General features: G+C 43.2%; 1 protein-coding gene across 8 annotated transcripts in view; it reads left to right on the forward strand.

Annotated features, from left to right (window-relative positions):
- The window catches only part of YAP1 (Yes1 associated transcriptional regulator), a 97,029-nt gene that overhangs the window by 61,624 nt on the left and 18,958 nt on the right, over positions 1 to 16,447 (forward strand). Inside the window, exons 4-6 of one of the 8 annotated variants that reach the window (XM_056115025.1) lie at positions 428 to 547; positions 13,107 to 13,300; positions 15,592 to 15,639. In XM_056115025.1, coding sequence (XP_055971000.1) covers positions 428 to 547; positions 13,107 to 13,300; positions 15,592 to 15,639 — 362 coding nt within the window. The remainder of the gene's footprint in view (positions 1 to 427; positions 548 to 13,106; positions 13,301 to 15,591; positions 15,640 to 16,447) is intronic. The other 7 variants (XM_056115027.1, XM_056115026.1, XM_056115028.1 and 4 more) reach the window with 7 other exon arrangements.

The raw sequence follows: 16,447 nt of genomic DNA on the forward strand, positions 1-16,447 counted from the left end.
ATGATACTGTAATTGCTTGGCAAACACTTGCATGGAGTTTTATTAGAGGATCTTGGAGTCTCAAGGTATACACTTCCCAGGCTCACTGGGTGGGGGCTCCCGGGGCTTCGGATCTTTGTGGTTTGTAGTATTAGTGAGAATCTTTTGGCTTTAAAAAAAAAATTTCCAGAAAGATTTTTTTTTAAATCTGACTTTTAAATGCTTGTTTGGGGGGGGGGGGGGTGGCATATAGGTTTTCATTGTTTATTGCTTTCTTTTCAGTGAAGAAGAATTAAGCCTGTATTCTTCTGAACTTATATCTAACTCTGCTTTGATGAGTTTTTTTTTTTCCTAATGTTAAGATGTGTTTTGAATTCACACCCCGCCCACACTTTTCAGGTGTATCAAATAAAGACTAAGCATGTTTTTCCTCATTTTGTGCTTCCAGGTCCTCTTCCTGATGGGTGGGAGCAAGCAGTGACTCAGGATGGAGAGATCTACTACATAAACCATAAGAACAAGACCACCTCCTGGCTAGACCCAAGGCTTGATCCTCGTTTTGGTAAAGGTTCATTTCAAAACCTGCTAAAATATTTTTTATTTCTTTCCTTATTTAAATTTGTGAATTGGGTAAAGACATTTAAAGGTATTGTTTTACTATTGATTCTACTCACCCACACTTTCCAATATTATTTTAACCCTTCCTTTATAATTTTCACTTTAAGTGGGGAATTTTCACTCTGAACCCTTTTTTGTGGGTTTTTTTTTTTTTTTTTAGCTTTTCCCTTTGTGGAGGAGGGGCTGGGGGGTATCTGGAGGCTGAGCCGAGCCTTCGTTAGGCAGAGAACCAGTGATCCTGTGTAAGGGTCTTGGTCCCTGAAGCTGAGCCCCGAGCACTGCTCTTGGCACCTGGCCACAGAGAGAGCTGCCTGGTGCTCGGGGGCAGTTTTCTGTCCGGGATTGGACCAACCTCTGTCATTCTCCATAAAATCCCATAAAAGCATTTTCTTTCTCTTCCTAAAACAAAACTTTTTTTTCAAAAAAGTAATGGTGCTTTTCTTTTTCATCTTAGGAGACAAAAAGCCAAACCACATTGCTCTCCAAATCACTTGCATAAATAAGTTCCCATTTGTCCAAATGATAACTCCCCTCCCAAATAAATATGCATATTTTCACGATCATATACAAGCTCTCTAGTACTTTTTTTTTTAATCCTCACCCCTACCCCCCAAACTGCCCACGCACATGCACATACTATTTTCAGTTTCTTCACTGGAGTTTCTGAGATATTTTTCCAAAGCCATGGAAAAATTAATCTAAAACGAGCACATTGCTGTGGTCGGGAGCTTTCGTCTTGGACCGAGTAGGGCTAAATGAAAACAGCGTGCAGGGTTCGGAGGGGATGCAGGGCCTTTGAAGCTGCGCTGGGTTGACCTGGCAGCAACCGTGGGCCCTTACGGTAAAGGGGGCTCAGCTCTGGGATTGCCATCCCGATGGAGCCCTGGACAGCAAAGCAAAGGCAACACCCCCCACACCGGTGGGTCTCCTGTGTCTGCCTGCCCACCAGGGGGGACAGTGGGGCGGCTTGGTGGACTCATGGTGGACTCATGGAACCTCCCCATGCATGTCAGGTCAAACTGGGAACCAGAGCTAGGACCCTGTCTCCTAGGTAGATAACCAGGTAGAATTTGATTTAAACTCTAGACACCTGAACTCAAGATTTGTTTGGGCATTGTTTTTTTCTTTTTAAGAAAAAATGTAATGTAATGTGGCATGCTAACAATTTGCAACCTCAGATTCTATTTACTACTTGAATAAGCCCTTGTGGTTTAAACAGGAAACCAAGTATGGTAGAGAATTTAATAAATGTTGCCATCTGTATGGACTAGAACTCTAATAGCCACGTTCCCTTAAATCATCTTTGATAAAAAGAATTCAATTTATCCACCTTTTGGAAATTTTAAAGGATGGGTCTATGGTCTGTCACCAGCATAAGGATATGAGAAATGGTGATTAACTCTTAGCTCACTGCAGAAATTGGAACAGAGCTCCTTAAAAAAAATGTATTTTCAGTCAAAGCTTTGTTGTGAGCTTAAGTAGAACTAGTAATTTCATAGCTTGATCTTTTTTGCTTTAGATGGAGAAAAATACAAAGTTTTCCTTCCCTACCTCCAGTACATCTGAGCACACAAGTACACAATTAGATATGCCCAAGGAAAGTTTCATGAAGTTCTTTGCTGCTTTTAGCTTCCCCTTCTGGGCCCACTTTGTATGTGTATTCCAGACAGGCTTGACAACTTGCCAAAGCTTTTTATTTTGTGGCCCGACTTTTAATCTGTTCCAGACCTTTTCAGTCAGAGAGCTTGAGTGTAACTGAAGCAGAGCAGGGAGGGGGCCCGGGAGGGGAGAGGGGGGAGGAGAGTGGGTCTCTGTGATCTACAGTGACAGCAAATAGGTACAAGCTGTAAGTTGCTGATTTGGGAGTTTTCCTGGAAAACTCAGATTCTATACTGGATTATATTTTATCTCTGCCAGAAAAATATAAACTACCCTCTTTCTGACCCTCTGAGCCAGGCAAACACAAACACATGGCGCGTCATTGCCTTTGTGCCTGTGAAGCCGGCTCTCCTCAGCCCTCCAAATCTGCACCCACGTGCTTAACATGCTTCAGTCACGCTGGCTGAGTAAGCCTGACTTGGTCACTCATGCCTTTAGGTACTGACTCAGACTCACCTCCATTATCTTTCCATTTTCTATCAGATGTTTCATACTGATTAGGGGGAGGTTTTGTTATTTATAATAACTTCAAGATATGTAGTGATTTGTTGTGGAGTTTTTTTTTTTAATCTTAATTTTTGTTTCTTAGCATTTGAAAAGTGACTTGTCATTGGCATGTTATGTGTTTGGGTATTTTACTAATTATTCATAAGCCCTAAAGTGATATTGTTACAAAAGGAGAGCTTTTGTTTGTTGCCAAGAAATTATATTAGGAGTGTTTTTACTCTGTTTTAGAAAAAGGAATCCTTAAGTTTCAGACAGGCCTGTGAAATATTTCATGGATACAGAGAAAAGCACTTGTTTTCAGAGGTTTTTCTGACAAAGCCAGAATATCATTCTGCTCCTAATTCTATGCACAGAAACCAAAGACCATTCAAATCATTGAAGGACCAGAGAGATAGATAGTACAGAAGGTAGGGTACTTGCCTTCCACGCAGTTGACCAGGGTTTGAGCACCATGTTTGTGTGTGTGTGTGTGTGTGTGTGTGTGTGTGTGTGTGTGTGTGTGTGTGTGTGTCTCCCCATCATGAGTGATCCCTGGGCACTGAGCCAGGAGTAAATCGTGAGCGCTGCAGCTATGACTCAAACACACACACAAATCTAAATGCTGATTTGCTCCTTTGTTTAAAAGTTACCCAAAACTTCTTAAATGCTCTTTCTGAGCATCTATGTATGTGGTGAGTTTCCTAAAATGAGTAATGAAAATTGAAGAATAAGTTCAAAAACTATAGAATTCCCAAAGGCAAAAGTTGTTTAGTGTGTCTTGTCAAATTAAAATTTTGCATTAATTGTGTATCAGTATTAAAACTATGATCGTTATCCTTTCCTTTATTTAACACCAAATATTTTCGGTTGCGCCACATGTCATCTACGTTTGATGAAAATGTACATAATGAGTAACAAAATCCCCTAGTCTGCTCCATTAGAGGTGGGAACAAACACGGCAGCCTGTAGAAGTTAAAGCTGCTAATCGTGTTCACGGAGGTTTGGGCGGATAAAGCGCCTGCAAATAATCATCCAAATTTTATTGGAGCAGGTCCCTTGATATCTGTGCTTTGAAAACAGGAGTTTGTTTTTCTTACCCTCTTTGAAATCTCTGCTGGTAATTCTGCCAGTTTTTTGCTGTGGATTATGTTATTAGCTACTGTCGGGTGGAAGAGGTGTTTGATCTTCTAGGTAAGAAGAGCCGTTGCTAACTGAAAAAGGATGCGGGTGCGTGCAGGTTTCAAACACGACTCCTTTGGGGCATGCCGTCTGCTGCTGCGCCACAGAAGTGAAGGGAAACCTCATACACCTTGCCCTTAGAAAGAAACTTTTACGGTCCCTAATCAACATTTCTCAAAACAAGGATTTGGTGGGGGCGAGTATTCGAGACTACCTTTGCAGGACACACTGTACCGTGGCTCTTGGCCACCAAATACTGCAGTGCCACCCACTCAGGTGACTCCCCAACCACCAGAATATCTTTTCCCAAAAACGGTTGGTGAGCTAGGGAATATTGGCTTAAATCTGAGCTCCTCTGAGATCTAGAGCAGTTGTGGCCTATCTGTGTCATATAGTTCCGGCACAGAGGTTGAATCTTGACTTCATCTTTTGGCATCTAGCTTTTTGTTTGGGGAGCTACATCTGTCAGTGCTCAAGGGCTTACTCCTGGCTCTGTGCTCAGGAATCATTCTTGACAGTGCTCGGAAATGATATGGTACCAGGAATCGAACCTGGGTCAGCCACATGCAAGGCAAATGCTCTACCTTCTGTACTTTACTGTCACTCTGGCTCCTGCATACAATTAAAACACCAGTATTAATAGCCGGAAAACTTAGGGGGAGAAAGTCAGTGGTTACATGCTGTATTGTGTACACACTGTAGCCACACACAGTACATGCCACATAGGTGTATGAACAGGTACATGCTCAAATAATTGCTTGTCAGGAAATTATTCAGGGATGTACAGCATTTCCAGTTATAGGAAAGAAGTGTGAGATCTCTGCTTGCGTCTGACTGGGAAGCCATCTCACAGAACTCTCGTGCCTCATCTCTGTCATATTTGAAGAGTGACTTCCCACCCCACCTCCCATCTTCTTCTGGGCTGGGCAGCTGTCCATTCTAGTTCAGGGATGTTCTAATAACCAGAAGTTGTAGGCCCCTTTTTCCAAGACATTTCCTTCCCTTTAGATTGGTGGGCACAGTTTTAATTCCAAAAGCATTGTCTTCTAACTGCATTTTCACTCCGCCTTTTGAGAATTGTTGATAAGAGGCACTCGAAGCTCCTTTTTGAGGCCTCCTTTGTGAGTGTCTTTGTGACTTTTTAGTCAGCTACAGTTGTCCTTGACCTTGAAAATCTTTTCCTCCCTGTTCCAAACAGTCAACAGTAGAGTCTGCAACGAGATGCTGATGGGTTGGAATTGTGTGCCAAGTTAGGGTTCTCTGACACTTCACTCCCTTCCCTGCATGATTTTCAGTTGATTAGTGTTTATTTGACATGAGACACTCGTACTTAATATGTCTATTATGTAAGGAAAAAACTAGTTAGGGCCCAGCTCTGACCTATTGTTTTTATCCTCCAAAAGTCTGATTTTCAGATCTGTAGGAAGAGTTAGCTAGCACCCTGCTTTCTCCCTTGTAGTAGCATAATAGACTGAATTCAAATGAATTAGATTGTGATGTTGAAAAATACACCAACTCATTTTGGTGAGAATCAAGGGGCCCAGGTTCTTCAGATATCCCCTGGGGACAGCTCATTCCAAGATTCCTAACCTTCTCTTAGTGGACTTCTCTGTCAAATGAGAGTGCTTTTTTAAGAATGTCCGCAGTAATTAACAAAAGCGGTGTGCTAGATGATGAGGAATACATCAGTCTCTGCTGTGGACCCTTGTTTAAGAGGAGGTTTCAATAAGAACCTTTGTGGGTTTGAGGTTTCAGAGATCCTGTTGGAACTATTTATTGCACCATTTCAGTTTAGTTCTTGGTCTTCTGCTCACAGTTGGAGATAGCTTTTGAAGAGACAGGGAAACCTTTCAGCCTTTAATCTAAAGATAAGCTTTATCACGGAGTGAGTATGCCCAGGCACATACAAGGGGGGGGGGGGGGGAGTGCTAGGTGAAAGAGTTAAATTTCATCCATACTCGCAAGCTCTTGGAAACACACAAGAGTTTAGATACACTTATATTAGCTATGCGCAGTGATAATGACTTAAAGGTGCTGCATTTTTTGGTATGTCTTGGTTCTAAAATGTACTAATGAAGTTGCCCTGATATCAGTTCAGTTCAGTTGAAGTCTGTTGGAGGCTGTCTTCTCATTTAGTGTAGCCCAACATGAAACTTACTTTTAGGTAGTAACTAATTGTTATAACACAGTATATGTATAAAAGAAGTACTCAATTGAATATCTGTCAGAGAATATCAAAATAGCTCAATACTTCAGCTTTGCAATGTTAATTCTTTTTTAAAATGTATGTTAAATTCCAGAGGATGGGACCAGACGTTCTTGATCACTCATCATAAAGAATCTCTTCACAACCCACTCTTTGAGGTGTAAAGACAAATATTAATACAATTGGATTTATATAAAATTTCTGTTTGATATTGTGTACAATCCCCAAAAATTATGAAGATATGTTTGAGTTATTCAGAACATCATTCTGGAGTGTGTTACGTACAGGGGTGCTAGAAATAGATGGTGTGGGGGAGGGCACCCGCCAGGCATGGGTGCTTGGGGGAGATGTCTAAAGTCTCTCGAAGGAGTAGACTAAAGGACCATTTCTCTGTGGAAGCTAAGATACGTATCCTTCTGGATCAGAGGTTCCCAAACTTGATTCAGCATTCCCTTTTCTGTGAAAGAACCATTCACAGGTCCCCAGGAAATCTACCTTCTTTAAACAAAGTGTCCCCAATTGCACCAAATGCTGCATCACCCACAGGGTGGCAATATTGCCCACTTTGGGAACTCCTGTAGTAGATGACTGATTTCCCAAATGAAAGAACGTTAGTAAATTAAGTGTGGTACCGATAAAACCTTTATTAACTGAACTGTTAACTCATTAACATGAGTTAATGGTAGAGGCATATTTTAAAATGTAATTCTTATCTTTAGACTAATAGTCTCATGATGTGAACTTTTTCTTCTAAGTGGGCTTTAAACTTTTTTTTTATGGTGATAAGAAAGCCCATGATTGTATTCTGGGGATAGAACTGAAACAACACTTTCTCCCTTCACCTCAGTTAGCAGTCCCTGTGTCCTGCCCCAAGCTACTTAATGAAGTGATCAGAAGAAAATGTTCTACTGGGACTTGTTTTTAAAGCTCTATCTTCTACTGCCTTTGTAAAATATTATATAATAAATTTTCATCCCAGGTTTTTGCTAGATGGCTGATGAAAGAATAAACCCACTTAACCCAAATAATGGTGTCTGTTATCAGTGGCTTAGCGGATCTTGAGGGCAGTGTGGTATTTGGATCACCGCTGAGCTGTGTCCTGGTGAGCTGGGACCACGCAGTGCCTCATCCCCAGGGCCCCTGCCAGGCATGTCTAGAGATTTGAGCACTTCAAAGATCTAAATACTTGTGTGTAATTTGGGTGACCTGGAGGCTGTCATATGGGAGGAGCAATTGACTTTTCCGGTGACGAGACCCAGAATCGCCACTTCACAGGCCAGGGGTGCTGTTACCGCTTATGGCAGGGCACAAACCATATGGGGATACACTCCTTCCCTTCAGGGGAACAGAAATCAAGGGTAAACAATACAGCTGTTGACTGAAACAGGGGAAAAATTGGATCCTTCATGCCTTGCTGGTGAAATTGTGAACTGGTGGTGTCTTGGAAAGTTTGGCTTTTACTCAAAAGAATTAAACATCAGATCTGTAAGGGCTTGTTGCTACCAGTTCATTCCTAGGATATATACAAAATAATCAGGACCTTAGCCTGCTCAAAAACCAATGTGAATGTTTGTGATAGCCCTTGGCTATGAAAAATGAAATGACGTACATGTCCACCAAATTATGAATAAAATAGGACAGATCCACACAGTGGTATACTATTCAGTAATTAAAAAAAATGAGATGTAACATGGGTGAATCTTGAAAATATTTTCAGAAGAGCAAGCCCATTCTCAAGGCCACATTGTGACTGATTCCATGAATGTGACATGTCCAGAACCCAGGTTGGCTGCATGTGAGGCAAACACCTTACTGCTGTGCTATCTCTTTGGCCCTACAAATGTGCTATTTTACAATCCTGAATATACTTGTAGGTATGGGGTATAGTTCAAGTTGTTTCTAAAAATTAAGTACAGGGGGCCCGAGTGGTAGCACAACGGGTAGGGCGTTTGCCTTGCACATGGCTGGCCTGGGTTCGATTCCCAGAAGCCCATATGGTCCCCCGAGTACACAACAGTAGTTCCTGGGTGTGGAGCCAGGAGTGGCCCCTGTGCATCACCAGGTGTGGCCCAAAAAGCAAAAATAAATAAATAAAATTTTAAAAATTAGGAACAGCTTGTACAGGCAGACTAATATAAAATCATGCAGCTTCTGAGCCATATTAATCATTAGACAAAGTAAAACAGTGATATCTTTTGTGGTAGGAAGTATGATACAATGTTTTAAAATTTCAGAAATACCTTCTACTTTTGAGTTTACCTTTAATAAGTTTGCTGTTGGTTGGATTTATTATCCCAGTGATTATTGTCAAAGACCAGATTTGTAATAGGTTTTTTGGGGGGGGGATCTTTATAATAGTCCTCGGTTGAGCTTCAGATGACGTGAATGGAAAAGGTTTGTGTGGGAATGTGGAGGAACCTCTAGGTCTGGGAGCAGGTTGCTGCTGATTGCCGAGCTGGGCTTTGCTGCCATCCAACTGTCAGGACTGATTTGTTCAATAACACAGTTACTACTTATTATTGTGTAGTTCAAGCGGTACAGACTACATGCTAATATCAGTTCTTAGATAGAGCTACTGTCATTTTTATAGTTCCATCACATTTTAATTTAGTGGGGGTTTTTGGATTTTTTTTTAAGCCTTTTTCTTCAAAGTGAACTGGGAATTTCAGAATTGATGAGGAAGGGGCAGAAGTTGGCAGTGCTTTCCTGTTCCCCGACACCCTGCCCCCCAAAACAAAGCCTGTTTGGTATCTCCCCTCTTCTGAGGTCCCATGCAGTCCCTGAGCTCTGGCAAAGTGCTTGAGACTCTCCATAGGTAAAGAGCAGGTTGCTTCTGCCAAGGAGTCTCTGCCTGCCTCGGAAGCTAAGTCAGAGTGTTTGGTCATTTCTGTGAGCTCTTCACATGGATGCTGGCAGCGCTGCTGTGGCCACTGGGAACCATATTGGGGAAACACAGTCCAGAGTGTGAACCAGTAGCCAGAGGAGAGACTTTCCTGTTGCATAGTTTATGAATGCCTCTGTGATCCTATGAGTTATTTCCCTTCATCGTTTGATTGCTTATTTTCCCCCTTTCTGGACTTTAAGTAGATAAGCTTGGATTTGAAAAAGATCTGACTGGTCAGGCTCTCGCGCCATCAGCAGTGACCACTGTCGTTGGTGCTGGCTGCTGAGGGACACTGTGGACACAGACACTATTTCGGTTTGATGCTCTTCAATTTTGTTATTGTCCAACTAGTTTTCACATGGAATTAAAAAAATTTTTTTAACTAACCGTGAAAAGATTGTTTAATTCCATGAAAATATTTTCATCAGAGGACACTTTTTCTGGGTCACGCTGGCAATGTTCAGGAGTTACTCCTACCTCTGTGCTCAGGACTTATTCTTGTCAGTACTCAGGGAACCATATGGGATGCTGGGGGTTGAACGCAAATCAGCCTTGTGCAAGGCAAACACCTTCCCCCTTTTGGTCCCCACTATCTTAAAGGATCTAACCATAAAGAGATCAAAGGGAGTAAATGAGCACAAAGAGGGTAAGAAGAAAGATTTCTTTTGGACAGTTCACATGTTTAAAATTTAAGAAAGATTTAAATTGCAAGTCCAAGTGATCTGAGTATTATAACAACCCAGATTCAGGTTGCTCTAGTCCACATGAAGAAAATTGTTCCCTATGGAAGCAAACCCTCCTATTAGGAAAACACATAGCTTAAGATATTGCTTCAAATGAACTATATAAATTCTCTATTAGTAAAAACTTAGTCTTGAAATCTCAGATGCCTTTTTAAAGTTTTTTAATAGATGAAACAGCATGTAGCTCTAGAATCTTTTGCTATTGGTCCCTTCTATAATTCATACACCTCAACTTACGTGGGCTGCTGACAGATTTTAATTTTCCCGTTGTTCTATTTTGGAGCCATCCTGGCTATGCTCAGGGGCCAAGTGATGGAGCCTGATGCAGGACCAGCATCTTAACCCCTGAACTATCTCTCCAGCCCCAGATTTTCATTTTTTAATCAGTAGACAAAATGCTCTTCACCAATAATTGTTTGTTCTGGGCTTCAATTTGAGACGTAGACTTTTGTGAAGGCATCTTCAACCAGCGCCCCACTTCCTCTCTCACAAACTCGCCAAGCTTGGTGGGAGCCCGGGAATCAGCAGGACCTGTGGGGAACTATGTCGAGTCCTTCTGGAGACCAAAAGGTTGTAGGGGTGAAGCGAAAGCTCAGATGACCAGTCAGTTCCTAAAGCCATCTTTTGCGTTTAGACCTTGTAGGAAAGAAAGATCTCCTCAGGGAGGATCCTTCATCTCTGTGGACGATTGTGTGCTTAGCAAAGAGGAAGCAGGCACTGGAGAGAATATAAGCCTCTGGAGAGAATATAAACCTCTAGCCAGGCTGGTTGTCTTTGGGAGAGGTCGTCTTTATTTTCAAGCAGGACTCTTGTAGAAAACGGAGGGAGAGAGTATCAGGGAGATGTTTGTGTCTACAGATGTTTGTGTCTATGTTTGTACAGCTGAGGATGGATGCCAGCCAGTGATGGATCCCTGTCCATGTGCCCTTGACTTTAAAAGGGTATTTTTTCATTTGTTTAATTGTACTGTGATGCTTGTCAATTGTGCATCTAATCATATACATTTCAGGTAATATTAGAGTTGCATCAAAACAAGTGATTGATTGCCGTCTGGCAAATCTTAGCTCTCAGAAATGTTTGGCTTTTCTCCTATTCACTCCCCTGTATGATGCTATACTATATAATTATGAAAGTTCTAGCTGTTTATTCTTTATAAAGCTATTTCTCAAATATGGGGCTGTTGGGGGCATGGAAGAGATTAGTAAGGCTTTGAACAGTGCAAAACAGTGACTCCTATTTTGACATCTCTTCTCCATTCTGCTAGACAAAATAGTAAAATGAGATAACCAGAAAGACATAACTGGGGATCATTCACTTAAAAAACATATCTCTGTGGGCAAGAAGATAAAAACCACATAGAAACAGTGAATCAAGGGCAGGGCTCTTTGGGCCTTCAGCTCTTGAGGATATCAGGAACTTGGAGTATTAAGTCCTGAGAACAAGGAAGAACTTACAGAAGCGGACTCTCCTCCCAGCTCAGCACACAGCCATTGACCTTGACCTAGTATAAAAGCAACTATTGACCCATGGCAGATCATAGAGAGTTATAAATAGCATGAACCAGTATGCAGGTGTCAGGGTCCAGAGCACTAGTACAGTGGGCAAAGCACTAGCCTTGCATGCGGCCGACCTAAGTTTGATCCCTGGCATCCTGTATGGTCCCTCGAGCCCACTCAGGAAGTGATCCCTGAGTGCAGAGCCAGATGTACCTGTTAGGTGAGATCCCCAAACAAAATAGTCTAACTACTGTGGGGTTAAATCAGATCCTAATAATAATAATAATAATTTAAATCAGATGGTAATAATAACAACAACAACATAAAAACTTAACATCCCTCCAAACTCTGGCTTGCCAGGCTGGACTATGATGAACACTGATACCTAGAGCGTAAGTAGTGAGCTAATGTAGTGCGGCAGATAGTACCAGGGTAAGTGTTGGCCTCACACACAACTGACCCAGTTGATCTCTCTACTATATATATATGGTCCCCTGAGTATTGTCAGGGTGGACCTCGATGATAAGGTCAGGGGTAGCGCCTGAAAACCTTCAAGTGTGGCCCCTACCCCCAACCCCTCAAAAAGGGGGGGGGGTCGTGTGTGTGCGTGTGTGTGTGTGTGTGTGTGTGTGTGTGTGAGAGAGAGAGAGAGTGAGAATATGTGAGCAGAAATGTTGCATGTGTGACATCATGGCTTAGATCACCAGCACCAAACCCAAAAAAGCTGATTATGTGTGAAAAGGTGGCAATATCATCATATTAACATTTTCACATAAAAATATTCCCATTTTTTTCATGCAGTTACAACAGTGAGAAGGTGGCCCAGTGTCCAGCAGGGGCAGCAGTCCACCTGTCTAAGGGTCCCCTCATAGATCTTGATAGTTATCAAGCAGTTTAATTAAGAGTCAACTGAAAAATGGTTGCAGGTGACAATGGTGTTGCAGGGGGGGGACCCCCTGATACACATGGGGTTGTTTTAATCGACTTGCAGGTTAGGTCACACTATAGACTAATTATTTTGATGTCTTGGTTGTTTTAGAAAGATGATTTAGATCACATGCATATTTTGTAGTATGCAGCAATCACAGTGTTCAAACTTTAAAATTAATGAAAATTAGTATTAGACTTATATCCAAGGACAGTAGAAATAAGGGCCAGCAGGACTGGCCCACAATCTGAGGAGGTGGGCTGTTGGGATAGAGAGGGAACTGTAAAAATAAAAGTAAAAGTTGACGAAAACATCCCATTTCAGTTCAGTCTTGAATCATATTACTGCCGGGCTATTCTTAGTCTTTGTGTATGCACTTTGTAGTGTACATACATACATACACACACACACACAGTGTATTTTAACAGGAAGGTTTATTGGAAAGTAGAAGGGAAATGAAGAAAACCCCCCCACGAGGGAGGAACCTGCTATAGGACTAAATTCTTTTTTTTTATACTTTCTGCTCTGTATTTGCTCCGTGGGCTGTGGATCAGGGCACCCAGTGTACTTAGGGGCTGCTAGCAGCCTGGTGCTCAGTGGTCATTTAGACAGTCCTTGGTGACCATGCAGAGCTGGAGTGGACGCCCTGTATGCAGAGGGTGTGGTCAAGCCCGTTCAGCCATCTCTCTGGCCCCGCTGGACTTCTTTGGATTTGAAGTGTCTCAGAGATGGTTTCATCTTCTTGTACGGTGGACAGTAGCTTTGATGACCGCAGAAACAATCACCGGAGCCATTTCCTGCCAGTGGGCTTTTAGGTCATGTCCAGTCCCATATGGAAAGTGCTGTGTTGATTTGCCTCATTGCTTTTGAGTAAGGAAATTTCAGTTCCTTCACTAGCACTTGAACACTCAATTCTGTTCCTTTGCAGCCATGAACCAGAGGATGGGTCAGAGTGCGCCTGTGAAGCAGCCCCCTCCGCTGGCTCCCCAGAGCCCACAGGGGGGCGTCCTGGGGGGCGGCAGCTCCAACCAGCAGCAGCAGATGCGGCTGCAGCAACTGCAGATGGAGAAGGAGCGGCTGCGGCTGAAGCAGCAAGAGTTGCTCCGGCAGGTGAGGCCACAGGTAGAAACCCATTTTCCACTTATGGGGGTCGCTGGCTGGTGTCAGTCAGGTGGGTGTGCTTGGATTTGGGGAGGATCAGGACCACCAGGCCGGAAGATGCCAGAGATCTTCCTTCCGGCCTGGACTCTGAGCTTGGGACTGTGCCCTTTAAAACCTGCTCACAGAGAGGAATCCAGCAGGACTCACAGGAAGGACGGCGTGTCCTTAGATAGGAAATTGGACGTTTCTGTCTGACTTAGAATTCCACTAGTAGCATGGCATTATTTCAGGAAGAAACGCTCGTCCGTGGATTATTTGGGGGAATATGACACCAGTATGACATTTCTCAAATGACAGATTGTTTCAGTGTTACTGAGTCTGCACTGTTTTACATACAACATAACTGTGAGGCATTCCAGTATTAGAAGATCCCCAGGTGATTTTAATCACCCACTTATGGGTGAGTTTGGTTTTGTTATTTTTTTTATGTTAGGAAAGTTAGGGCTGTTGTTATAAACCATGAAAGCCTCTGGTTATTCCCCTCAGTTTTCTTGCAGGGTGTTTTGTTGGAGTGGGTGACCCTGAAGAACAGCCAGGCCCAGGACCTGTCCCTGACCCCACATGTTTCCCTGAGCATCCCCTGGGAGCGGGCCTCAGCACAGCCAGGAGAGGAGGGTGTGAGCCTATCATTTTAAGCAATAATCTTCAAAGTTTTATATGAATTTTTAAATAATAAAAATGTGCAGTTTAGAAAGTGAACAAAAGGTGAAAGTGCAATGAAAGAAATCTTTTCTATTTCCTTAATTCTCTTCTCTAGACTGAAATACTGTCAATTTCTTGTGTGCCCCCCCCCCCCCACTCCCCACAGACATTGTTTACAGGCATAAGATCCACGTATCTATTGCCCCTTTCCCCCCACCCCACCCCACCCAGAAGACCAAATGTAGACATTACCTTGTCTCCATTTCCATTGTGAGGGGCATCCACCTGATCGAGGCACTTTCACTTGCTAGTGTGCTGTTTCATGTGCCTCTGAAGTGTTCATGGAAGTAGGTAAGCTTGATGCTGCCATTGAACTCTGACTTGGGCCTTTGAGGAGCTGTTACGTGAGAATCGCCACCAGGGAATCCCAGAGAAACCGCCCACCTTTCACCCACCATCAGTAAACCTGCCAGCATCATCAAGTGTGATTGGCACCAAGTCAGGTGTGCCTGAGAGGAGTATTCTGAGCTAGGCAGTGAGGGGGCCAGGGACTGGGCTCATGAGAATTGCTCCTTCCTCCACCGCGAAGAAGCTAGAACACTAACAGAGTGTCTGCACTGGAAACGGGAGTTCCAACAAAATGACTAGAAAGGCAGGATATGTGACATTCATGTCAAACTGTTATCTCTTCAGAGTGAGATTAGGTAGCGATTAAGAAGCACAAAATCAGTTTAGACTTTGTATAACAAACCTGTTTTCATTGTTTGCTTTTCATTTTGTTGTGTCTAATGGTTCAAGGAAGTCATAAGTTTCCATTTCACATATGAATGAAGACTATCAAAACAGGAAACTATTAAGAAAAAAAAGTCTTTTTAACTGCTAATGTCAGAATCACTGCTGTTTTTAAAATATTATTTGGAGTCCAGAAATGACCGTTCATCGTTCTGTTGTGCGCTATGGATCAGCTTGGTCTTTCCTGGTGGGCAAATGCTGCTGCTTGTGAAACTCTCGCTCCCAGCCAATTGCTCAGTCTTGCTCTCATTCCTTCTCTGGGTGACGGGTCCTGGACCAGATAGCTTCACTTCCTTGAAAGATACTTTCCTTGTCTCTTCTCTACTGCCTTCTCTGTTGTCGTCTCTCGAAGTGATAGACCTGCTCTATTTTCATACTAATCATTTGTTTCTTGGGATGTTTGTGTTTTGTTGTGTTTTGTTTTGTTTTAAGCCGTCAGTATAAATTCAGTATACTTTAAGTCTTTGGACTTCTGTGAACTTCTGTTGACAATTTCTCTTATCATGAAAACATCAAATTATATTGTTTCTGCTTTATCTAATATACTCAGAAGCAAAGAAACCAGCTGGCCAGTGTCAGGTTGTCCGCCCCTGACACGTGGGGTCTTGCTGTCTCTCCTTGGTGCTGTCTGACGTTTCTGAGGTGTCAGTTTGTTGTGTGGTGGCTTCTGGGCGCCTGTCTTCAGTCCGCTGCTGCTTGGGCTAGCTTGGGCATTCTGTGCTATGGTGGTATGACTGGACACGGTTTGTTAACTCAGCCTACACAGCCAAACCATGTGGCTCAAAGTAATTTTTATCCATCTTATGTTTTACTCATAGGCAATGCGGAATATCAATCTCAGCACAGCAAATTCTCCAAAATGTCAGGTAGGCTCTTATCTGATGTTTTAGCGTTGAACAGAAGAAAGTCATTAAATTAGGAAAGTGAGCAACTCTGCACCAGGGGCCTGTCCTCATGGGTGATCAGCCCCGAGTATCGCTTTGAGCCCTCTTGCCACACGGTCCCCAAGTCGACATCGCTGTCTCCAGAAAGCCTGCCCTGTCTGCTCCCCACACTTTCACCCGAGAGCCTCTAGCATTCTGGGGAGCTCTTTTCGGGTTCTCTAGTGGAAATGTCTATGTCTTAATGGTGTGGCCCATTAGCCTTGAGAGGTATACCTGACTTCTACTTGCATAACTTCCAATAGATAATGACTTACGGGAGTGAATACTTACAGCCAGAACAAAGGTAGCACTAATGATTTACTTGGAGGCATCGCTTTGGGAAGCTCATTAAGAATCAGACTCATGTGCTCAGCAGATAGGTCGGGGGTAAGGCGCTGGCCTTGCATGCAGCCAACCCACTTTCCTTCCCTGATGCCACATGTGGTCCACTGAGCCGTATCAGGAATGACCGCATAGCCAGGAGGAAGCCCTGGGCACTGCCTGGTATGCCCCCTAAACAAAACAAAAGTTATGGGTAGGACCTTGTTTTTCTAGTAGACATTCTCAGGGAAGATTAGCAGGAAAGAGAAGGAGCTACCCGAAGCTTTGTGTACCATTTCCCGCTTGGCGGCACTAGCTTCTGACCCAGCTGCAGAGCAGAGCTTAAGAGTGTGTCTCCGGGAGGGGAAGACGTGGCCTTTCCTTGTGGCACTGGCAATGCCCCCAGGGGCACATGGAGCTTCTCTGTGTT

The sequence above is a fragment of the Sorex fumeus genome, unplaced genomic scaffold, assembly GCF_029834395.1.
Source record: "Sorex fumeus unplaced genomic scaffold, SorFum_2.1 ptg000028l, whole genome shotgun sequence".
Classification (NCBI taxonomy): domain Eukaryota; kingdom Metazoa; phylum Chordata; class Mammalia; order Eulipotyphla; family Soricidae; genus Sorex; species Sorex fumeus.